The sequence below is a fragment of the Hemiscyllium ocellatum genome, chromosome 22 (assembly GCF_020745735.1).
Source record: "Hemiscyllium ocellatum isolate sHemOce1 chromosome 22, sHemOce1.pat.X.cur, whole genome shotgun sequence".
In the NCBI taxonomy this organism is placed as follows: Eukaryota; Metazoa; Chordata; class Chondrichthyes; order Orectolobiformes; family Hemiscylliidae; genus Hemiscyllium; species Hemiscyllium ocellatum.
Window position 1 is genome coordinate 60,242,845 of NC_083422.1, and position 25,202 is coordinate 60,268,046.

At 42.7% G+C, this 25,202-nt stretch overlaps 1 protein-coding gene across 1 annotated transcript in view; it reads right to left on the minus strand.

The window, feature by feature from the left end:
- The window catches only part of cusr (Copper-only SOD repeat protein), a 136,973-nt gene that overhangs the window by 10,736 nt on the left and 101,035 nt on the right, over nt 1–25,202 (minus strand). Inside the window, exons 6-8 of the mRNA XM_060842270.1 lie at nt 23,998–24,139; nt 17,527–17,650; nt 9,390–9,514 (exon numbers count right to left, since the gene is read on the minus strand). Coding sequence (XP_060698253.1) covers nt 9,390–9,514; nt 17,527–17,650; nt 23,998–24,139 — 391 coding nt within the window. The remainder of the gene's footprint in view (nt 1–9,389; nt 9,515–17,526; nt 17,651–23,997; nt 24,140–25,202) is intronic.

A 25,202-nucleotide genomic window follows, 5' to 3' on the forward strand; every position in this document is an offset into this window, starting at 1 on the left:
GTCCAGTTCTGGTCACTCTGCTATAGGAAGGATACTGGTAAATTGGAGATGATTCAAATAGGATTTATCAGGAGTTGTCAGGGCTAGAGGGTTTGAGTTAGAAGGAAGAGGTTGAATAGGCTGGGACTTTTTCCATTTGAGTGTTGGAGGCTGAAGGGTCACCTTATAGAGTTTTCTAAAATCATGAGGAACATAGATAAGGTGGATAGCCAAGGTCTTTTCCTGAAGATGGTGGGGGGGTGGGGGGTGGGGTGGGGAGGTGGAGTTTAAAACCAGAGGCCATAGGTTTAAGGTGAGAGGAAAAAGATTTAAAAGGGACCTGAGGGGCAACTTTTTCACACAGTGGGTGGTTCAAATGTGGAATGAACTGCCAGAGGAAGTGGCAGATGCAGATAGACTTACAACATTTAAAAGACATTTGGATAGATATATGAAATGGAAAGGTTTGGAGGGATATGGGCCAAACACAAGCAAATGGGACTGTTTTAATTTGGGAAACCTGGTTGGCATGAATGAATTAGACCAAAGGGTCAATCTCCATACTGTATGGCTCTATGACTCTCTAACTGACAAGAGGATGTAAGTCTCCACTTTGTCATTTGGGGATAATATGGCAGTGCGGTTGGCTGCAGACTCCACCACATTTTAAGACCAGTGAAGTTGAAAATTATTCTCAATGGCCCATAGATAATAATATAGAATATAATCATAATGGAAGAGCAAGTATCACAAGTTGGAGTCAGATCCTCTGGGAATGGTTTTGATTCCTAACCATTTAATATCTCCACAATCATGTAGCTGCCTTAGAATTTCTGGGAGCTGATCGTCTGCAATTTTCACCTAAACAATTGACAACGAGAAACAAAAATAGAAATTCCTGGAAAAGCTCAGCGGGTCAGGCAGCATCTGTGAAGGGAATTCAGAGTCAATGTTTTGGGTTCACCGACCCTTCCTCAAAACTGATGATAGCTAGGAAAATATCAGTTGACAAAAGAGCCCAGCCCAAAGCCAGTGGGGATTTTTTGGAGTTCTGAACGTGACTCATCTTGGACTCGAAACACTATCTCTGTTTCTCTCTCCACAGATGTTGCTAGACCCGCTGAGTTTCTCCAGCACTTTTTTTTAACGTAGCCAATTCTACTATGTTGCTGCTGTTAAAATAGCCCAGTCCTAAAGTTTGTATGTGTCTTACGTTTAAGTTTACCTGGCAAATACTGGTTGGCAGTTAAAGCCTGACTCGTCTCTCATGAATAAAATGCAGATTTTGTTTTGGTTTATAAATGCTTCACAAATGACCATTTGTTAGCTTTCACTGTTTCAGTTTTCTCTTTCTGCCAGCTGGATCTTTCAGTAGGTACAAAAGTGTAGCAACACATCATTCAGAAACAAGTCATATTCATTGTTGATGTACTGTTGTTTATGAAGAGGATTAAGAGATTTCCTCCAGAAATTATTTTCCTCATTAGCAATATAATATATACAGCAGGGAGATTTCTTCTGATAAGTATTTTGGAAAATTACAAAAGCATTCTAAAATAAAATAGCCATGATCCCAATGGAGACAGCATTTAGAAGTCATTGTGCCCTGTTTACAACATTGCTGACTGATAGTGGCCTGGAGAAATTTTCCCTCACAATTGCTCCTGCTACATTTCATCTCAAAGTTCCGTTAATATATTGGCAGTAGACAGTTAAACAAAAGTGTGTTTTGTATGTTGTTACTTCCTGTTCAGGTGTTCCTTCCCTTTCCCTTTCTTCCCATCAGTTTCATTCCAGACTTGGTGAAGAGTGCCCTGGAATCAATCACTCCTGAGTACTTTGCAGAGCTGTGTGTTAGCATGGCTTGTGCCTAGAAGAGCTGTGCATCCTTCCTCCCAAAAGGTCTGACTAAGATTACTAAGTCACCACGAAATAAAACGTCCTACCTTCTGTGTTCAGAGCTAACTGACCAGAGTCCTTTTCCATCAGTCAGCTCGTTGGTCAATCAGTCTACATTTATATGTGTGGATTCAAAAACAACACAATGTATCATCAACCACTCATCACACAGATGATTATTTGAATAATAGGATAAAAGGAGCAGGAGTAGACAATTTGGCCCTTCAAGCCTGTTCCACCATTCAATATGATCAAGGCAATTTAGGTATGTCAATATATCATATCAGTTGTATGACACTATGATCTTTTGTTATAAATTCTGTGTCTCATGATCCTGTCCCACTAGCTACCTGATGAAGGAGCAGTGCTCTGAAAGCTAGTGCTTCCAAATAATCCTGGTGGACTAGAACCTGGTGTTGTGTGATTTTGAACTGAATATATAGAAATATTTTATCAGAAAGTGGCTTCCATTCTTTGCAGGGGAGAGGTGAGATATCGTCTAATAACAGATTCAAGACCTGCAAGCCTGTAGCATTACAACAGATACATAACATAATGGCATGTGATATTCTGAACATAAGGTACCCACCTTGCCTTCAAATCATACTGTGTCGTGGAGACAGTATAGTCAGTCCATTATATGTGTCATGTACAGTTATATCAGTCGGTATAGAAGTCAGACTGTGTGTGTAAATCTGTGAGGTTGTAGTTTATTAACACTGTTGTAAGTAAGTTCAGATATCTGATTCTCTGTGGTATACGTCCTGCAGACGAGTATATAGTAAACCACAAATAGCAACAATTATGTTGTCTCTTTCATTCACCGAGGCACCTTAGAAAGCATCTTGCACATCCATGATCACTAACATCTAAAAAGGATAAGGGGAGCAAATACAAGGGAATTCCATTATTTGCAAGATCCCCCCTGAAGTCCCTCACCATCCTGACTTGGAAACATATCATCAATCCTTCAGTGTCACTAGGTCAAAATCCTGGACTTCCCTCCCTCTCGATATTGCGGGTCAGCGTAAACCAACATTTCAAGAAAGCAGCTCACTGACACATTCTCTTTGGTATCTAGGGATGGCCATTAAGTGCTGGACCAGCAAGTGACACCCACATCCCATGGATGAATTTTTAAAAAATTTAAAAATTGAAGGTCTTGAAATTGTAATGCAAATATTAACATCTAAATGTTCTGTACCTGTAGGCCATTACTTCAAGAGATGTGAAGCTATTTAATATAAATAGGTAATGCCTCTTTAAAAGTAACTGATAAAGGAATGATAAGCTACCAAAGAAGTCAAGGGTTACAAGTTTGGAAAGTAAAAAGATCAAAATTAGTCAAATTGCTTCCTGGAATATTAAATGGCCCAAATGGGACTGAGTATCCTTTCAATTAACCTAGATTTCTGTGCTGTAACCTCATTCTTCCAGTTAGTCACAAGTAAGCAACAAGAGCTTATTTAATTCTACAGTTAAATCAGAAACCATAATAAAACGGAGTCAGTTGTTGACATAAAAAAAGGATACAGACTGTTCAATTGCAGTTTTAGAACAGATATGAAGAAAAACTGTTCAATGCTGGTGTCTAATGCAAACATACATTTGCCATTTCAACAGATTAACAATGTTCCTCATGCTGTGTGTTGACTAAGTAAGAGCTGAATTTCATCAAACTCCAAAAGATTCATGGCGAGATCTGTTGGGACTGATGCAATGTTTAGTTGCTCACTCCTCATGAATTAGGATGCCTTAAAGTTTGGGGTTAATTTTCTGTTCCTTAGATTATACCACCATATACCACCCAGTCTTCAGAGTACTCTCCCAGAGGGTTGCATCCAGGGTTTGAAACTTGTGATTTTTGGCTAAGAGTCAATTCTGTCAAGATTCATAGAGGGTTTCTCCCTATGTGGCCTAGCAGGTTTTCTCAAACTCACCTCATCACCTGCACAGCACTCCTCATGCCCAATGTTAGCATGATCATACCTGTCATCACATTTACAAGTACATGCTACATTTAGGACATCCCAGAATAGACTGGCAGCCCTGGCACCCCGAACACCTTTAAAAAGTAGATGTACACTTGGACAAATACTGTCAGTCCAGAGCTCCCTTTCTCAGTTTGTGACATTTGCCCTGAATGTGGAAGTTTAGATGTTGCTGGTCCTTTTGAAGACAAACACCACAAGATTCTGGTGGACAGGGTGATGCAGAGGAGGGACATCCTCCTCCACCAGGACCAGCAAAGCGGGACACACCATCAGACTCTGCCAGCCTGCCTCCCAGTTTACCACCTGGGTCAATGCAGTCTCAGCTATCTTGAGGAATGGTCAGCAATGAGAAAAGAAGAGCTGAAAATGTATTGCTGGAAAAGTGCAGCAGGTCAGGCAGCATCCAAGGAGCAGGAGAATCGATGTTTCGGGCATAAGCCCTTCATCAGGAAAGGTCGGTGCTCCAAACTACCACCACGCCTCCCTTGTCTGCCGGTTTGATTGTGAGGTTTGGGTTGAAACAGAGGAAGTGGATGGCTGCACGTTCCAAGGGTGAGAGGTTGGAGTGGGTGAGAGGGTGGAGAGGTTGAGGCGGTTAATGTCGCGGCAGCAGTTGGCAATGAAGAGATCAAGGGCAGGTAAGAGGCCAGCACGGGGTGTCCAGGTGGATGGGGTGTTTTGGAGGCGGGAGAAGGGGTCATCAGAGGGTGGGCAAGAATCCTGGTTGAAGTAGTAGGCACGGAGGCTAAGGCGGCGGACGAATTGTTTGATGTCTCACCGCGTGCTGAACTCGTTTATCCGAGAGCGTAGGGACAAGCAACATCTAAACTTCCACATTCAGGGCGAAGGTGAGGCCTCTGTTGAGGACTGATCTTTCATTCTCAGAGAGGGGGAGGTCTGGAGGGATGGTGAAAACACGGCAGGGCTGGGAGCTAGGACCTGGTGAGGGGTTGGAGCTGGGAGTGGGAGCGGGGTTAGGTGTGGGGGCGGGAATCGGGGACGGAGATCAGCGTGGGGCGGGGTTAGGCAAGGCGACGGAGATCAGTGTGGGGGCGGGGTTAGGCATGGTGATCGGCGTGGGGTGGGGTTAGGCATGGTGATGGAGATCGGCGTGGGGGCGGAGTTAGGCGTGGTGACGGAGATCAGCGTGGGGGCGGGGTTAGGCGTGGTGACGGAGATCAGCGTGGGGGCGGAGATGCATGCAGTGTGGTCGTTGTGCAGGTTAGTGATGTCACTGGGGGCGAAAGTGGCTGTGGGGACGGCAGAAACGGTGTTGTTCCCGATAGCCATGGACCCGGCGGAAGCCGCGAATCTGTCGGCGATGATCTTCCGGGCGATCATACATGAAAGTTTTTGGTACTTAATGTCTTTAATTTCTGATATGGCTAGGAAGAACTGTTTGTTTAGTGTATGGATTCTTCTGTGGAGGTCCTTTGCAGGTCTGTGAGAGTGTTGTCCTGAGCTGGGGTAGGGCTAATTGCAGGAAATGTAGGTAGAGGCTCATGGCTGCAAGGGTGGAGCGGAGGATCCGGAGGGAGGTCTGTTGCTGGAGGCTTTGAATTTGTTGTAGGTACTGGTTGTCCTGGTTGGGTCCAAATGTTATTGGTCGGAATGTAGTCCGGAGTCCGTGCGGGATCAGTCGGTTCCGTAGGCAGGTGCTGAGGAAGGAGATGTGGCTGTGGTAACGGGTCTGTTTGAGAACGTGGCTGATGAGCTTCTGGGCAGAGGAGATGACATGGGGGGTGCAGTGAGAGAGGGACTCACTGAAATCCTTGTAGAGGGAGGAAGAGAGCTTCTTCAAGGAAGGCATCCTTGCAAGAGGATTCGCAGTAGGTTAAAATCTTCGAGGAGAAAGTGAGGACTGCAGATGCTGGAGATCAGAGCTGAAAATGTGTTGCTGGAAAAGTGCAGCAGGTCAGGCAGCATCCAAGGAGCAGGAGAATAGACATTTCGGGCATTAGCCCTTCTTCCTGAAGAAGGGCTCATGCCCAAAACGTCGATTCTCCTGCTCCTTGGATGCTGCCTGATCTGCTACGCTTCTCCAGCAACACATTTTCAGCTCTGATCTCCAGCATCTGCAGTCCTCACTTTCAATGAAGAAAGGAGGGCCACCACAGGGTAAGTGCCACCATCTTCTCAACGTTATCTCCCACTCAATTGCTCTCTGCTACTGTAGCCACCTCCCACAAAGACTCATGCTCAAGAGTCTGAGGCAGGATGCGCTTTGAAATGCCCATTCACATCAGTGGAGCCAGCACGGGTGAGAGTGCTGCATGCAGGCTACTCACACCTATAATTCCTACCAGCAAAACAATGACAAATCATAAAAATCCAGATGGCCGTACCTCTCCATTAATAGTGTTGGTCTGTATGAAATGCAGGTCTCCCACTTGTTCCTTCAGCAATTGGCTCCCAGGTTGTTCTCAACCTGACGGGTTTCACTTTTAGACCTCTCACTTCCTTCCGTCCACAGGTATCAATATGGGAATTCTCCCAAGCTCCAACCATGCTCGTCTTTTCATAAGACATGTGGAACAATGATTGTTTCAGTTGCTATTTATTTCCTTTCTGCTTTGAGAGCACAGCTTGGAGGGGAGCTTGCAGGTCCTTTGAGATGGGAGTGGTCGTGTGTTTGGAAGGTACAATCTAAGGAGCCTTGGTGAATATCTGCAGGGCATTGTTTTGATAGTACACACTGCTGCTACTGAGTGTTGATGGTTCCTGCTGAATGGATGGCCTTCAAATCTCCACTTTATTTGTTTTCCCTCAATTCCGCTAATCATTTCACAGCTGTTCTACTGACTGAAATTTCCACATTAGAACTTCTCTAATACCTTCCTTTTGGCTCATTTATTAGTGAAGACTGCCCTTGACCAAGACCATTGAACTTCCTGTGCCTCTGCTCTGATCCCTTCACTGTTTTCTTAAATGTGTCAAAATGTAGCAGTTTGGATCAGTAATTGGCTTGCTGAAAGAATACAGAGGGTGGTGGTTGATGGGAAATGTTCATCCTGGAGTCCAGTTACTAGTGATGTACTTCAAGGGTCAGTGTTGGGTCTACTGCTGTTCGTCATTTTTATAAATGACCTGGATGAGGGCGTAGAAGGGTGGGTTAGTAAATTTGCAGACGACAGTAAGGAGTTGATGCTGGGCCCATTAATTTTTTAAATCTATATCAATGATTTTGATGAGAACGTACAAGTCATTTAAATTTGCTGATGACACTAAAATAGGTGGTATCATGGACAGTGAGGAAGTTATCAGAAATTGTAGCAGGACCTTGATCAGCCAGGGAAGTGGGCTGGGAAATGGCAAATGGAGTTTAATATAGATAAGTGTGAGGTCTTGCACTTTGGAAAGTTAAATCAAGGTAGGAATGTCAAGGTGAATGGCAGGGCCTTAAGGAGTGTAGTGGAACAGAGGGATCTTGACATTCAGGATCATGGTTCTCTGAAAGTGGAGTCACAGGTCGATAGGACAATGAAGGCGGCTTTTGGTATACTGACCTTCATCAGTCAGGGCATTGAGTATAGAAGCTGATAAGTTATGTTGCAGTTATACAGGACATTGATGAGGCTACACTTGGAGTGTTGCGTTCAGTTTTGGTCAGCTTGCTATAGGAAGGATGTTATTAAACTGGATGGAGTGCAGAAGAAATATATAAGGATGTTGCCAGGACTCAAGGGTCTGAGTGAAAGGGAGAGGTTGGACAAACCAGGACTTTTTTCTTTAAAATGTAGGAGACTGAGGGTTGACTTTAGAGAGCAGTTTAAGATCATGAGAGCCATCGATAGCGTGAATGCACTCAGTCTTTTTCAGAGAGTTGGGAATTGAGGACTAGAGGGCATCAGTTTAAGGTTAGAGGGGAAGAATAAAAGGGAGCCTGAGGCACAACTGTTTTACACAGAGGGTGGTATGCATATGGAATGAGCTGCCAGTGGAAGTGAGTGAGCTAGGTAATTAACAACATTTCAAACATTTGGACAAATACATGGATTGGAAAGGATTAGAAGGAAATGGACCAAATGCAGGGAAATGGGGTTAGCGTTGATGGACATTTTGGTCGGCATGGACCAATTAGGGCCAAAGGGTCCTACATGCTGTAGGACACTACGACTCTATAACGTCTAGTCAGTCTTGAGTAAGTGAAGGAGCTGCAACATTCCCAAAAAAACAAACAATTCTTCCATCTGAGACAGCAATTTACAAGTATTTCCTCCAGTTACTGTTCAAAGCACAGACTGCTCTATTTGAGAAATACAGATTCACAGACCACTCTGTCAAACACATCCAATCAGTTTACAATTGTGACCCTGAGCTATTTATGGCAACGTTGTAACTAAATTGAGGCTTATCACACAGTCCATGATTTTTGAAATCCAATCAATTCGGTTCATAATTGATCTCAAACTCTGCACATTGCTCATTTAATTAATTGCTGTTCATCATCAACGTGCCATTTAGAATCAGCACAGCACTTCAAGGCTCTTCAGGGATGGTTTTTGGCAAATTCAAAAGCAGCAGCTGAACACCCAGAAGTTCCCAAACAGGTTGTCCTGATGCAGGTGCAAGTCGGTTCTGTGGAGTTGGTTCATATTTCCGTGTGGTTGGTGCTGTTTGACATTTTTCTTCTTATCTGGTTAACCACCATGGATTTGTTTTGAGTGAGTGTCTTATAAAAATGTTGTTTGTACATTTGCACTGTTCTTGATACACTGCCTCACAAATGTTGATGAAGGGCTCTGGCCTGAAACGTCGAATTTCCTGTTCCTTGGATGCTGCCTGACCTGCTGTGCTTTAACCAGCAACACATTTTCAGCTCTGATCAGCGGTGCATAAAAAGAGTGGGATTCACTTTAATTTTCTGCACAATGACTGTCTTTCCTTTTAACATTACACCCGACTTCCCTTTACAAACTGAAATATAAAATGGGCAGGTTATACAATAGGGAGTGAAATTCCCCACTGCATAGTTCACCCAGCATTCAGCATTTACAGAAAACGTGGGCTGCTCCTCACACACACCCCCTTTATCATACTTTACCTTGGAAATGTACTAAAAATAACTTTTTCTTATTCTCCCACAGGACATGGATATTGCTGGCTGGGTCAGCATTTATTGTTTGTCCCTAGTTGTTCTAGAAGGTGGTGCTGAGCTTGTGCTTAATACTTATGAGGAACGATACGGGTGATTTAGAGTTTCAGGAAAGATTCCTGAAACAAAGGTCTTCCATTCCCATTGGATCCAATCATTTAAATGGTTATTTTCTGCACTTGGTATTATGTAAAATCCTTTTAGTTTATAGGCGGAGTAATAATAATTAATAATAAGGTGGTCCTTAGCATTTAGCAAAACATTCAAAAGAACGAGGGAAATAAGTAAATTCAGACACTAAACCGAAATTGACAGAACAGTGAGCAGAAGTAAAAGGCAGGAAATTCATTGTGACACTGTTGGAATATTTTCTTTTCTAGCAGGAATCTCAATTGTTCAATCAAACCTGCTTGAACACTTACCTGCCATGTAGAAGGTGATATTCTGGCATTCCTTTACAGTGGCTGCAGATGGGCCCCCTGGTAATATGTTCACTCTCCAGACAGAAATCTCAAGAGCATCAGCAACAGTCTTGCGGAATTCATATCTAGAAAGAGCAACCCATTTGAATTTCAGTGTGATAATATGACAAATTTATTTACCAAACTACCAGGAGCTTTGGCTCAGAGGTTAGCACTGCTGTCCCACAAAGCCAGCGACCTGGGTTCGATTCCAGCCTCGGATGACTGTCTGTGTGGAGTTTGGACATTGAGTCTGTGTGGATTTCCTCCCACAGTCCGAAGATGTGCAGGTTAGGTGGATTGGCTAAGGAAAATTGCCCTGTAATGTTCAGGGATCTGTAAGTTAGGTGCATTAACCATGGGAAATGCAGAGATAGGATAGGGGGACCCTCTTTGGAGGGTTGGTGTGGACTTGTTGGGCTTAAGGCCTGTTTCCACACTGTGGGAATTCTATGATTTAAATTATGAATTCACAGCAACTTAGGACTAAACTAACATTTCTGGAATCTTTCACATAACAGCATTATATGGGAAAGAGGGATTTCAATGAAAAAAAATTGACTGGATCTAAATTCATATCCAAGTTTTTTTTATTTCAACTAAAAAAGCAAAAATAATTCCAAGATGATAAGATAAATATTAATAGCTTGTCTCCATGGGTCCCAAAAACAAATTTAAAATAATTATAGATAGAACCAGTAGGTAAGTTCAAAAATATTTCCTCCAGAGAAATAGTTAGAATGTAAAAACATTCTGTGTAGAGTATTTTACAACAAAAGATAACTGTATTTAAACACAGAGACCAAGTTCACACTTTTATGTGAGAGTTTTATTTGTTAGCCACACTCCCTAAAACTGACCCCACTGACTACTATACTGATTCTAACAAGGTCAGCTCGCTGGACATCGGAGAGTTTGAGTTCCCCCTTTCAGGCTGTTAATCTGGTCCAGTTAGATCCAATCAGCTCACTCATACCGACACTCTGTCTGAGGCAGTACTGTAGTCAAGGACTGTTCATGTGGAAATAAAGTGTGAGTTGGTGATGGGAATATCAGCCTCTTTCGTATTATTTCAATTACTAGCTTCTCATATTTATACAGCCAAATAATTATTCATTAATGGTATCCATCACCCATTCCCCAATTCCATTAGGTCTCAGGTGTTCCTTCAGACCATCTTCGATGATAATAGATTTGTTGAAACTGGAGCATTAAAGTTTTAAAGAGTGAGTAGAAGAATTTTCTTAAGCTTTTAATTAACATAACTTCGACATTCACCGAAGATATCCTCACCTGGGCAAATTAGCTGGAGGTCAACCTTTTTTAAAAATTGTTTACTTTGTATGCACTTCATAAAACAGTCAAAATCCATACCAAAATCCCCAAAACCAGTTGTATTAAACTCTTTCCTGAAAATAGTACACCTCTTTCTGCTAAAGGGTAGATTATGGTTTGGAGAGTGAAAACAGCCTGGAGGTCCTTTTCCCATCTTCTCTTATAGCAGTGGTAAATGTATGATCACTTGTATAGATGATCATACATGTTAACAGGGTGAAAGATGTTAGCATTAAAAAATTCCTTCCCTTTCAGATTGAGTAAGATTCCAAACCATTTTTTCGAAACAAAAAAGTGGCATTCTCAACACTGTTCTAGCTTATATTTATTCCTCAGCCTATAACACAAACAGACAGGTTATCTGGGCATTATAGGTTGTTGTTTGTGACACCTTTCTGTGTACAAATCAAATGCCACATTTCAGACATAATATTGGTGTGCATTTCAAAAGTGTCTTAAAAATACTAAAGATTGCAATGAATAGAATTTCCAGCATTCAGGATTTCCAAATAAATATACATTTACAATATGAAATAAACTGATTAGCATCAGTTCAAAGGAAATCACTAACTGGTTAAAAAAAATTGCTATTATTTTCATCAGATCCTGAAACTTCTCTTAATTTCCTGATCGATCTCTCATCTTCTGCAATCTATATTCCAACTCAGCCGACATTACGTTGCTGTGTCCAATCTCTCTCTTCACCAAACTACTTTGACTCCAGGCCAAAACAGCATCCATTTTGGGCTGAATGCTGACTGCAAAGCACCCTGGGATGTTTTTCCTTATTCAATACAAATTGGCATTCATACAACTTGTGAAACTATTCGATATCCCAAACCAGATGATGTTAAGCACATTTAATATGCTAATAAACATTCATAAAAATTGAACAGTAATGAACAAAAACAGTGGTGTAAAGATCTCCATTGCAACAAAAACACCATCTGCTTCAATACTGGCCTTACCACATACTGACATTATGCTAAACCTGGTGCAGGAACCAAGTCAAACTGGCAGTTGATTGAAGCGGTCTGCCACTACAAGTACCTTTTTTTAATCCTTTTTTATTTTTACTGTTACCTTTGTTAAAAACCAATTCAGGAATAGAAATTGGGGAAAGTGCTATGTGGTATATTCTCACCATACAGAAAGCAGAAGTACCACTAAAAAAAACTTTTAATTAAGGAACTAAAGCATTATAAGAACTGTTCATTATATTTGTACTGCCATTTTCATACATGCTGAAGATTTTTAGGGTGGCACAGAGATTTAGAGCACTGACCTTTTTTGGAGACTTGCATATATAACCTTATTTTTCTTGATATCCCTCTCTCCCTATGTCGCTTATCCCTTTCTATGATCAGAAATAATGAAAGAAGGAAGCTTGATTCCAGTTAACTGGCAATTGCCCATGGGAAAAATGACAAAATTCATTTTCCATTATGGGTGATGCACTGGATTGGAGTCACTTAGCAGTAATAATAATGATGATAAGCCTGTATCTCAGATTGTTATTGGATTATGAAAGTATCAAATGACCACTATCTTGATCCACACAGTTCAGATAAATAGGTTAATGAAATATTAACTTTGTTTTTCTCTCCACAGTAACTGTCTGATCTGCTGAATGTTTACATCTTTTTCAGTTTTTCCTACAAAGTATCACAGTATCATCTGCTTGCTACAACAAAACCTACTGAGTCACATTGCAGGCTGCCCTTTGTTCCAGCAAGGGCTCCAAGACTGGTTTGAAGCAACTGCAAGGTTCAATGCAGAACTAGAGCGAAGTCAGTGTCAGAAAAGAACAGGGAAAGCTGTGGACATGTAGCTCCAGAATAGAATGGAAGGCACACCAGGGCATGTAAATTGAGACATTTTGTCATTGGTGATTTATTTGCATTCCATTTTTAAATATTCCTTTTCTAAACTAGGGTTTATGTGCAAGAACCCATAAGTAGATTTTTCAGTTACAATTTTAAACAGATGTGAGAATTCTTTGTTGTACTTCATTTGTGACATTAGAAGAGATAAGAAAACACAAAGGCATTGAAAATATAAAGGGGCAAGATAATTGATAAACTGAGCAAACTTAGAAAAGCTTGGTCCTAATGTATTTTATTGATTCATGTGAACGGTTTCCTGATTTTTAACAACGGCACTATGACCTATATTTAAAAAGCATTCAACAAAGGGAATAATGCAAGGGGAACAGCCAACAACAAATGTAATTTGTATGTTTCAAAAGGGAGATAGGACAATCCAGGAGTTTCAGTTAAATTAATTAGCAACTTTTTAAGAAGGCAGCTCAACACCACCATCTCAAGGCCATATACTCTGGGGGATTTCAAGGTCCACCACCAAGAGTGGCTCAGTAGCAGTACGACTGATGGAGCTGGTCGGGTCATAAAGAACATCACTAATAGACCAGATCTGCAGCAGGTGGTGAGGGAACCAACAAGAGGGAAAAAACACACCTGACCTCTCATCACCAATCTGCATACCACAGATGTATCTTCCCTGACAGTAGGAGTAAGCATGATCATTGCATTAAAAACAACAAATGCTATATTTGAGTGTAGAATGATCAGGAAGAAAGGATGTTGATGGTCCCAACAGGAATTTCGATCGTCTCTTTCACTGTCAACATCTTCATTGCTTTCACATTCCAATTACTTAATCTGAACTATCAACATCCTTACTACCCCACCATTCTACACTCCACCACCTTGCCCTCCCACCCCCCCCAACTATAGCATAAATGCTGCCCCCCCTCCACACTTCACATTAGTTCTGAAGAAGAGTCAGCTCAACTTGAAACATTAGCTTGCTCTCTCTGCATGGATGCTGCCTGACCTGTTGTTGTTTTCATAACAAATTCCAGCATCTGCAGTAACTTTCCCTGGCATTGTGCCAAAGACCACCTTCATATTGAGAATAAGCTCCACTGTGTCGTGTGGCACTATCTTTAGGTGAAATGGGATAGACTTCCAACAAATCTAGCAACTCAACACTGGGTATCCATGAGGGGCTATGGGCCATCAAAAGCAGCAGAATTGTACTCCAGCACAATCTGTAACCTATGGCCTGGTATATTCCACACTCACCTCCTAACATGAGGCCAGGGACCAACTCTGGTTCAATGCAGAGTGCAGGAGAGCATACCAGGAGCAGTACCTAAAACTGAAGTGCCACTTATAAGACAGGATTACTTGTTTTCATTCTGGCACACTGAATTCAAAACATTATCTCCATTTCTCTCTCTCCATAGATGTCACAAGACCTGCTGAGTTTTCCCAGTACTTTGTTAGTCTCAGCACAGCTACAACACTAGCATCTATTCGATAATGTGGAAAATTGTTCAGGCATATCCTGTACACAAAAGGCAGGTCAATCCAACCTGACCAATTACCGTCCCATCAGCCTACCCTCCATCGTCAGTAATGCGATGGAATGTGTCATCAATAGCACTATTAAGCAGCACTGGTTCAGCAATCACCTCCTCTGTAATGCCTAATTTGGGTTCTGCCAGGGCCACTCAGCTCCTGACCTCATTACAGCCTTGGCTCAAACATGGACAAAACAGTTGAATTCTGGTTCCATACTAAACCACCTTTGGGGTGGCTCAGTGGTTAGCACTGCTGCCTCATAGCACCAGGGTCCCAAGTTTGATTCCAACCTCGGGTGACTGTCTGTGTGGAGTTTGCACATTCTCCCTGTGTCTGCATGGGTTTCCTCCGGGTGCTCCGGTTTCCTCCCACAGTCCAAAGATGTGCAGGTCAGGTGAATTGGCCATGATAAATTGCCCATAGTGGTAGGTGCCTTAGGCAGAGGGAAATGGAGAAAGTGAGGTCTGCAGATACTGGAGATCAGAGGAAGAGAGCTTCTTCAAGGAAGACATCCTTGCAAGAGGATTCGCAATAAGTTAAAATCTTCAAGGCGAAAGTGAGGTCTGCAGATGCCGGAGATCAGAGGAAGAGAGCAACTTCAAGGAAGGCATCCTTGCAAGAGGATGAAGGGCTTATGCCCGAAACGTTGAATTTCCTGTTCCTTGGATGCTGCCTGACCTGCTGCGCTTTTCCAGCAACACACTTTCAGCTCAGAGGGAAATGGGTCTGGGTGGGTTACTCTTCGGAGGGTCAGTGTGGACTAGTTGGGCTGAAGGGCCTGTTTCCACACTGTAGGGAATCTAATCTATAAAGGAAATTTAATCACCTCCTCAGGTCCTAAAACAGTCCATAACCAAATGTAGCAAGTCCTGTGTGATATCAAGGTTGGGTCTGACAGCTGGACAATAACATTCATGCCACACAAGTGCCAGGCAATTATCATTTCTGTCAAACTAGAATCCGACCATCACCCAATAACATTCAACGGCATTAACATCACTGAATCAATCGCCCACTATCACATCCTCGGAGTTACCACTGACTGGAAACTGAACTAGATTCACCACAAGATCAAAGGTTAGGAATCCTAGTAACAGCAAATAACTCACCTCCTGCTTCCCCAAAACCTGCCCACCAAGGCACAAGTCAGCAGTGTAATTGAATATTCTCCAATGGCCTGGACGGGGGCAGCTCCAACTATATTCAAGAAGCTTGACACCATCCAGTACAAAACAGCCCACTTGATTAGCACCACATCCACAAGCATCTACTCTGCTACCACCAGCGCTCAGTAGCAGCAGGGTGTAATATCTACAAGATGGACTGCAGAAATTCACCAAGGCTCCTTGGCCAGTACCTTTCAAACCCACGACTATGTCCAGCTAGAAGACCAAGGTCAGCAGATACATGGAAACACAACCACCTGCAAGTTCCCTTCCAAACCACTCATTCTGACTGGGAAATATATTGCCATTGCTTCAGTGTCACTGAGTCAAAGTCCTGGGACTCCCTCCCTAACAGTACTGTGAGTGTACTTACATCAACTGGACTGCAGCAGTTTAAGAAGGCAGCTTACCAGAACCTTCTTCATTAATTAGGGATGGATAATAAATGCTGACCCAGTTAGTGAAGCCCTCATCCCTGAATGAACTACCTTGAAGCAGTCTCAACTACTTCTTGTGGTCATGATTCGGAGGATTTGATGTTGAATTGGGTGTACAAAGTTAAAAATCACACAGTGTATACACCACAACCACCTGATGAAGGAGCAGCGCTCCAAAAGCTAGTGCTTCCAAATAAACCTGTAGGACTATAACCTGGTGTTGGGTGATTTTTAGCTTCTTGTACTGGGCATTCTACATTCCTTCCACTCTCTGGAAATTGAAATCTAAAAATCTAGGAATGGAAATCACAATAAAGCATAGGTTTTAGAAAAGATCATGGTCAGCCAGTAACAAAGCAGTGAATAACAATGAGATTGGTGTAACACACTTGGATTTCCAAAAGGCTTTTTCTCCCAATCACTAACAGGACGTGGGGGTTGCTGGGCCAGCGATTCTTGCCCATCCCCAGTTGCCCGTGTGAAGGTACTGTGGAGCTTCTTTCTTGAACCGCTGCAGTCCATGTCCTGTGGGTAGACCCACAATGTACTTAAGGAGAAAATCACAGGACTTTGGCCCACTGATACTGAAGGAACAGCAGTATATTTCCAAGTCAAGATGGTGAGTGGCTTGGAGGGGAGTTTGCAGGGGGTGGTGTTGCCATGTATCTGTTGCCCTTGTCCTTCTCAATGGAATTGGTTGTGGGTTTGATCGACACTACAGTTATGCCTCAGATGAGAACATTGTATTGCAAAACAAGTACCAGAAGAGAGTATAGGAATTAAAGATGAAAGAAAGGAACTGATATTCCACCAGGATTGGTGCTCACCAACTGTTATTTCAAAATCATTTGGACTCAGGAATACAAAGCATTATCTCAAAATTTGTGGACAAACTAAATTAAGAGAGAAGGACTGTAACAAAGTACAGGAAGATATTAATAAACTATGCTGTTGGAAAATTTACTTTAGAAAAAAGGCATGTGAGAGACCGTATCTTTTGGTAGGAAGATTAAGAGAAGGGATTAAGAAATAAGTATCTATAAAAGATTGAGGAACGCAGGAGCTTGAGGATATTTATAGACAAATCATTAAAAGTAGTGTTGCAGCTTAAGTAGGCCAAAATCAAAAGGCAAACAGAATATTGGGGCTCATTTCTGGAGGAATTGAACAGCCGGGAAGTTATGTTGAATTTGTGTGGAACCTTGCTTTACAGCATTCATAGAGTACCACAAACAGTTCTGGTCACCATATTGTAAAAAGGTTATGGTGACATTTATGAAGGTGCAAAAGCTATTCATGAGAATGATATAATAGAAGTGAGAGGTTAGAGCTCTTAGGAAAGAGTGAATAAGCTGTGCCTTATGATATGACCTGACAGAGACCTTCAAGATTAACAAAGGGTTTGATAAGTAGACATTGACAAGATGTCTCCATTAGTGGGGACAGAAAGAGAGCAATAAACCATAAATATAAGTCAGTGACCTATACATTCAACAAGAAATTCATAAGAAACTTTTGTTATCCGAAGAATGGAATCAAGTAGTTGAGGCTGCTTCAAGACCGGCACCTGAGGGGAAGTTAAATGAACAAATGGGGCAAAAATTAATAGAAACTGATGTCAATGGGGTTAAATGAAGAAGTTGAGAGCAGCTTGAGTGGAAGCTGAACAATTGAACCAAATGGTACATTTCTATGCTGTTAGTGCTATTTAATATTATATATACCCAGGTACCCACTTAGTCTAACCTTTTGATTTTAGACCAATGCTTACCTGTTGAATGGGTCCACTTTTGGAAAAACAAGTGATTTTGTTGGAGAATCAGCCACAATGTCAGTGCAATCCATTAAAGTTTTATGTGGTCCTTCACTGTGAATCACCACTGACCTGCCCACAACTAGAAACGAAGAAACCAGTTACAACATATTCTCAAAAGCAAGACAGTGGAGATGCTGAAAATCTGAAATAAAAAAACAGAACATGCTGCAAGAGCTCAGTAGGTCAGTTAGTTATTTGGAGAAAGAGAAACAGAACTAAGCACTCAGGTCAAAGACCTTTCTCCGTCCACAGATACTGTCTGATCAGTTGGGTATTTGCAGTGTTTTCTGTTTTATTTAACATTTTCATTCTGATTGAAAGTTCATTTCTATATTTTTCTCCTTTCATTCAAATCGGTAATTAATTTTAGTACTAAGGTAAGCATCATTTGTAAGCAACGTTGGTTAAGCAAGTAAAGGTTTTGAACTTTTGCGTTTAATGTCAGTGCTCCATTCAATGGCATGAGAAGGAGAAAGAGTTTGTAAAAAAGTACTAGTTGGTACTTCTCAGAAATATTTTAGCTGATTTTGGAATTTTCACATGCAGCTTAAGCCTTCACTGGTAATGTACTAATGTTGGGTGAAATTAGGTATTGCAGATGTTGGATATCATTCCTGATGAAGGGCTTTTGCCCGAAACATCAATTTTCCTGCTCCTCAGATGCTGCCTGACCTTCTGTGCTTTTCCAGCACCACTCTAATCTTGACTCATGTAGTCATGTTGATCTGATCATTTTTATCATCAAATTCACTATTATTAAAGGGACACTTGCTTTATCAGACATAATCAGGAGTCACATGACACCAGGTTATAGTCCAACAGGTTTATTTGAAAACACAATCCTTCACCTCACCTGACGAAGGAGCAGTATTTTGAAAGTTTGTGATTTGAAATAAACCTGTTGGACTATAACCTGGTGCCATGTGACATCTGATTATGTCTGATAAGGCAAGTGTCCCTATAACAGTAGTGAATTTGATGTTAAAAATGATGGATTGAAACCTGATATCATGTGATTTCTGATTTTGTCTACCCCAGTCCAACACCAGCATCTTTCCATCAGCCATTGCTTAGATTAAAAGAGTAGGAAGGTTATGTTGGAAACAAAAACAAAAATTGCTGAAAAAACTCAGCAGATCTGGCATCATCTTTGGAAAGAGAAGCAGAGTTCATGTTTTGGATCCAGTGACCCTTCTGCAGAACCCTCCTTCAGGGTTTTGTTTTGGTCAGAGGTGATGTTGGAGCTGTACAGAACTTTGCTTAGGCCACTGCTGGTGAATGTGTGTCATTCTGGTGTCCACTCTATAGGAAGGATAGGATTGCACTGGAGGGGGTGTAGAGGAGATTCACCAGGATGCTGCCAGGCATGGGGCAGTTTAGCAATGAAGACAACATGGGTAGGTGCAGGCTGAGAGGGGGTCTGATGGAAGGATATAAGATTATGAGGGACAAGGACAGGGTGAATAGAAAGCAGCTGTTCCCTTTAGTTGAAGTGTCATTAACAAGGAGGTTTCTAGGAGATTTGAGGAAACATTTTTTCACCCAGAGGGTGGTGAGGATCTGGAATACACAGTTTGGGAGGGTAGTTGAGGCAGGAAAAATCACAACCTTTAAAAAGGACTTGGATGAGCACTTGAAATGTCATAACATATGGGCCAAGTGAAGGCAGATGTACAAGGAACTGTGGCTGTTATAGTTATACAGTTATAAAGGACATAAAGGTGAAGACAGGATTAGAGCAGGGAATATGATTTGGAAAATTCTACTGCTGCAGTTTTACCAGCACAACAAAGTTCATTTAAGTATTGGGGATTAACAGCGTCTCTTAAGACACTGCCACCTAGACCGTCATGATTCAAACTAAGGAGATATGGCGTGTGCCATTTTAGTAACAGACATCACCTGGGAACTTTGATGGATTGGAACTTCAGAGGCAAGCAACTCAAAGACTGAATTCATCAAATACAGAAGACAAGTTGTGAACTGCATGTGGTGCCATTATTGTGTTCTGAGTCATGTGGAAATCTGAATGGGAAATAACCTTCATGTATAGCTACATAAAATGAAACAATCTCCTGTAGAGACCAAGAAACACAAAAGAAAATTCTGGATAACCTTAATAGAAGGATTCCATGCATAGTTTGTTTTTACATTAGCTCTGTAACAAATTTTTAAAAAATCAACAAATTAAATATATATTGACAGACAATTGGTGTTTTAATAGAATTTCAAACTCTTTATATACAGGAATGGTTCCACAGAACTGATGACTGCTGCAAAATGTTATTTGTTTAAAAACATATAAAATGCATGTGGATTTAACACAAAATTAAGACCAGTGGATTTAACATCAATAATGTACAGTTAATTCAACAATAATAATTGGCCAGTGAATTTAACTTCAATAACAGGCCAGTGGATTTAACATCAATGGTAGGTCTTTGTTTTTAACAACAATTATAAGCCAGTAGATTCAACATCAATTATAGTCGAGAGTGTGGTTCTGGAAAAGCATAGCAGGTCCAGCAGCATCCAAGGAGCAGGACATTTCCGGCAAAAGCCCTTCATCAGGAATGTGAAACGTTGACTCTCCTGCTCCTCAGATGCTGCCGGACCTGCTGTACTTTTCCAGCACCACACTCTCGACTCTGATCTCCAGCATCTGCAGTCCTCACCTTTTCCTCAACATGAATTATAAACCAATGAGTTTATCATCAGTAACAGACCAGTGGATTTAACATTAACTGTAGGTCAGTGAATTGAATATAAATAAAAGGCCAATGGATTTATGTTCAGTTCTGTTAAAAGCCTTTTAGAAACATTAATCTGGGAAAAAAAATGCCACTTAAACAAGTGTGGATTAAAATAGGAGAGTCAGCATGATTTTGTTAAGGGAAATTAGGTCTGAGTAAGTTTTTGATGACAAAACTGAGATGGTACACATGAGCACTGTCGTTGATGTTGTGTAAGTAAACTTGCAAATGGTGAAAGTTAGTCATATGAGTCTTGTGAGCAAAAAAGTGAAGTCATGAGCAAAGGCAGTACGAATGCCAGGCTGGCTGAAGTATAGGAGACGGACAATTGAGGAGAATTGGCCTGGAGGGAGCAGGGGTGCTTACTAATGTGTCCACTGCTTTTATTTATCTATGTTATTGATTTGGGTTTGGGGGAACACACCATGAGTTTAAAAATTGCAGATAATTCAAAATTTTCAAGTGTATTAAACATTGTGAAATATAGTGACGGACTCCAAAAGGGCTAAACATATGCCCGATGGAATTTAAAGCAGGCCGAGTGAAACAGTGCTCTTTGGTAAGAGGGATCAGGAAAAAGAAGAGAGGCTGAATAGCACCATTTAAGAACAGAAAACCCTGATGGGTGTTTATGCACAAAACTGCCATGTTACAATTACGTAGAAAAGGTGGTATGACAGGTTAGTAAAGCAAATATGTTTGATAAATATTCATGGAATGAGGCGGCACTGGCTAGGCAGCCTTATTAGCCAGAGGGTGACCACATTTTTGTGGGTCTAGAGTTACATGTAGCTGAAAATATGTTGCTGGAAAAGTGCAGCAGGTCAGGCAGCATCCAAGGAGCAGGAGAATCGACGTTTCGGACATGAGCCCTTCTTCAGGAATGAGGAAAGTGTGCCCAGAAGGTTAAGATAAAAGGTAGGGAGGAGGGACTTGGGGGAGGGGTGTTGGAAATGCGATAGGTGGAAGGAGGTTAAGATGAGGGTGATAGGCCGGAGAGCGGGTGGGGGCGGAGAGGTCAGGAAGAAGATTGCAGGTTAGGAAGGTGGTGCTGAGTTCGAGGGTTGGGACTGAGACAAGGTGGGTAATGGGAAGTGAGGAAACTGGAGAAATCTGAGTTCATCCCTTGTGGTTGGAGGGTTCCTAGGTGGAAGATGAGGCGCTCTTCCTCCAGCCGTCGTGTTGCTATGGTCTGGCGATGGAGGAGTCCAAGGACCTACATGTCCTTGGTGGAGTGGGAGGGGGAGTTGAAGTGTTGTGCCATGGGGTGGTTGAGTTGGTTGGTCCGGGTATCCCAGAGGTGTTCTCTGAAACATTCTGCAAGTAGGCGGCCTGTCTCCCCAATACAGAGGAGGCCATATCGGGTGCAGCGGATGCAGGTGCAGATGTGTGTGGAGGTGCAGGTGAATTTGTGGTGGATATGGAAGGATCCCCTGGGGCTTTGGAGGGAAGTGAGGGGGGAGGTGTGGGCACAGGTTTTGCATTTTTCGTGGTTGCAGGGGAAGGTGCTGGGAGTGGAGGTTGGGTTGGTGGGGGGTGTGGACCTGACGAGGGAGTCACAGAGGGAGTGGTCTTTTCGGAATGCTGATAGGGGAGGGGAGGGAAATATATCCCTAGTCGTGGGGTCCGTTTGGAGGTGGCGGAAATGACAGCGGATGATATGCTGTATACGGAGGTTGGTGGGGTAATAGGTGAGAACCAGTGGGGTTCTGTCCTGGTGGCGATTGGAGGGGCGGGGCTCAAGGGTGGAGGAACAGGAGGTGGAGGAGATGCGGTGGAGGGCATCGTCGACCACGTCTGGGGGGAAATTGCGGTCTTTAAAGAAGGAGGCCATCTGGGTTGTACGCTATTGGAACTGGTCTTCCTGGGAGCAGATGCGGCGGAGATGAAGGAGTTGGGAATATGGGATGGCGTTTTTACAAGGGGCAGGGTGGGAGGAGGTGTAGTCTAGGTAGCTGTGGGAGTCGGTCGGTTTATAGTACATGGTCGTGTTGATTCGGTCGCCCAAGATAGAAATGGAGAGGTCTAGGAAGGGGAGGGAGGAGTCTGAGATGTCCAGGTAAATTTGAGGTCGGGGTGGAAGGTATTAGTAAAGTGGATGAACTGTCCAACCTCCTCGTGGGAGCACGAGGCAGCGCCGATACAGTCATCGATGTAGCGGAGGAAAAGGTGCAGGGTGGTGCCGGTGTAGCTGCAGAAGATGGTCACCAGACCATAGTAACACGATAGCTGGAGGAAGAGCGCCTCATCTTCCACCTAGGAACCCGCCAACCACAAGGGATGAATTCAGATTTCTCCAGTTTCCTCATTTCCCCTCCCCCCACCTTGTCTCAGTCCCAACCCTCAAACTCAGCACCACCTTCCTAACCTGCAATCTTCTTCCTGACCTCTCCGCCCCCACCCCCACTCCGGCCTATCACCCTCACCTTAACCTCCTTCCACCTATCACATTTCCAAACGCCCCTCCCCCAAGTCCCTCCTCCCTACCTTTTATTTTAGCCTGCTGGGCACACTTTCCTCATTCCTGAAGAAGGGCTCATGCCCGAATTGTCGATTCTCCTGTTCCTTGGATGCTGCCTGACCTGCTGCACTTTTCCAACAACACATTTTCAGCTCTGATCTCCAGCATCTGCAGACCTCACTTTCTCCTAGAGTCACATGTAGTCCAGACCAGGTAAGGATGGTACTATCCTTCCCTCAGTGTTATAGATTAGTTTTTCTCCCATCAATTGACAATGGATTCATGGTCATCATTAGACTCTTAATTTCAGATTTACTTTTATTGAACTCCAATTCTCCCATCTGCTCTGGTGGGATTTGAACCCAGGTCCCCAGAACATTACCCAGGCCTCTGGATTAACAGTGCAGTGATAATATCGCTCGGCCATCACCTCTCCCTGTTAACGTAGCATTCAAGATCCCAAGATTTATAAAAGGAGTCTCAGGTTTGGGTTTTTGCTACTTCAGCAATGGTCCTCTATTCCCAACAGTTTTGAAGAATGCAGGGTGGCACTAAATTCTTAGAGAATCACAGGACAGGAACTGCTAACACTAAAAACAGGAGACATAATTCCAGGAAGAGGGGCAAGCTATTTAAAACTGAGTTGAGGTGGAATATACTCATTTCTTTCGAATTCTCACCCTAAGAAAGCTGCTCCCATCTGTATGACTTATTGTTCGACCAGGCTCTCAGATTGCTCAATGCACCACGTTCAGTCAGCAATCCCTCAGCGTTCCTGTCAAATATACAGTTATTCTGTCTCACTGTCATTTGCCTGTCAAAGTGGACAGCCTCACATCCACTTTTTGTTGGTTCCATACACCTGCAACTATTCAGCTGTGGGAGGAAAATCACCCCGATGCCAGCACTGATATTCTCCAGGATCCCTGTGAGAGTGCTCTCAGCAGCACGGGACCTTGTGGATTATGCTGGAAGCTGCTGGCAGTATAGCATTCAGAAGCTGTTCCAGACTTTCCTAGCACTATGGACTTGAAGTTCAACCTCTCTATTCTCCACACCATCATCAAGAAGTACTTACATACCAGTTACATCATATAATGCATGTTTTCATGCTGCACATAGAAACTGTTTATGACAAAATGCCAAGTAACAAATCTCGGAATGCACGTACTAATAGATTTTATACACACCTGCATTTTGGCATAAACCTACCAGCAAAATCTCCGTAGAGTGGCAAATATACATCATTCTTCAAATGTCTCTTTCCAAGATCAAGGAGGCCTTGTTTCGATTCTAAGTCTCCCACTTCACAGTGCAAAGGATAGGCTGAAGAACAACTTGATTTGTAGCCAGCCTGCAAAAGACGTGAAAAATATCAATCCCAGACCATTTAATGTCCAAACACATTGTCCATAGTTTACTGATCTACTTCATATTACTAAATCTGAATTTGGAAACAGAATTATCATCTCCTGAACTCGCAGAGATATCTTGCCAACTTATGATTCACCATCTAAGACCACAGTGGATCTAGAAACTCAGAGGCAGCCATGTGGCTGGACAGTGAGACGTGGAGTTTGAGCCTCCAAGATGTACACAGCTGGTCACAAAGCATTAATCAAGGAAAAGGAGCAACCAGCTCCAAAAGGATGTTGTGAGCGAAACTGGAGATTTTGGAGATGGTAGTGAGGCACATTAGATTACTTACAGTGTGGAAACAGGCCCTTCGACCCAACAAGTCCACACCAACCCGCCGAAGCGCAACCCACGCATACCCCTACATTTACCCCTTACCTAACACTACGGGCAATTTTAGCATGACCAATTCCCCTGACCTGAACATCTTTGTGACTGTGGGAGGAAACCGGAGCACCCGGAGGAAACCCACACAGACACAGCGAGAACATGCAAACTCCACACAGTCAGTTGCCTGAGTCGGGAATTGAACCCGGGTCTCTGGCGCTGTGAGGCAGCAGTGCTAACCACTGTGCCACCGTGCCGCCCACACAAATATTCTTTTGAAAGGTACATGAAAAATTTACTTTATTATTTGTAACTTACAGACAGTTCCTTTAAGAGCTGTCTGTCAAGCCTCCGACAGTTTTATTGCGAATTCAGGGGAAATGATAATTGTGTTAAGGGCTTCCTCTTACCACAAACAGCCATTTACATATCTTTGTATATGAAAGGGGTGAAACGCTTGTATAAGGTTGGACATATCATACCAATTTTGGCTTTGATATTATGGCAGCCAGTGTCTTTCCACCCAGTGTTAAGCATGTGCTCCCTGCTCACCATGTTGAAAGCACAGGGGGCCAATCAGTGTCTGAGAAATGATGACTGCCTAACCTAATGAGTGGCCAACCACATTAGTGAGATAGATGGCTGGTGAAAACAATTAAGCTAGTTAGCCTGCT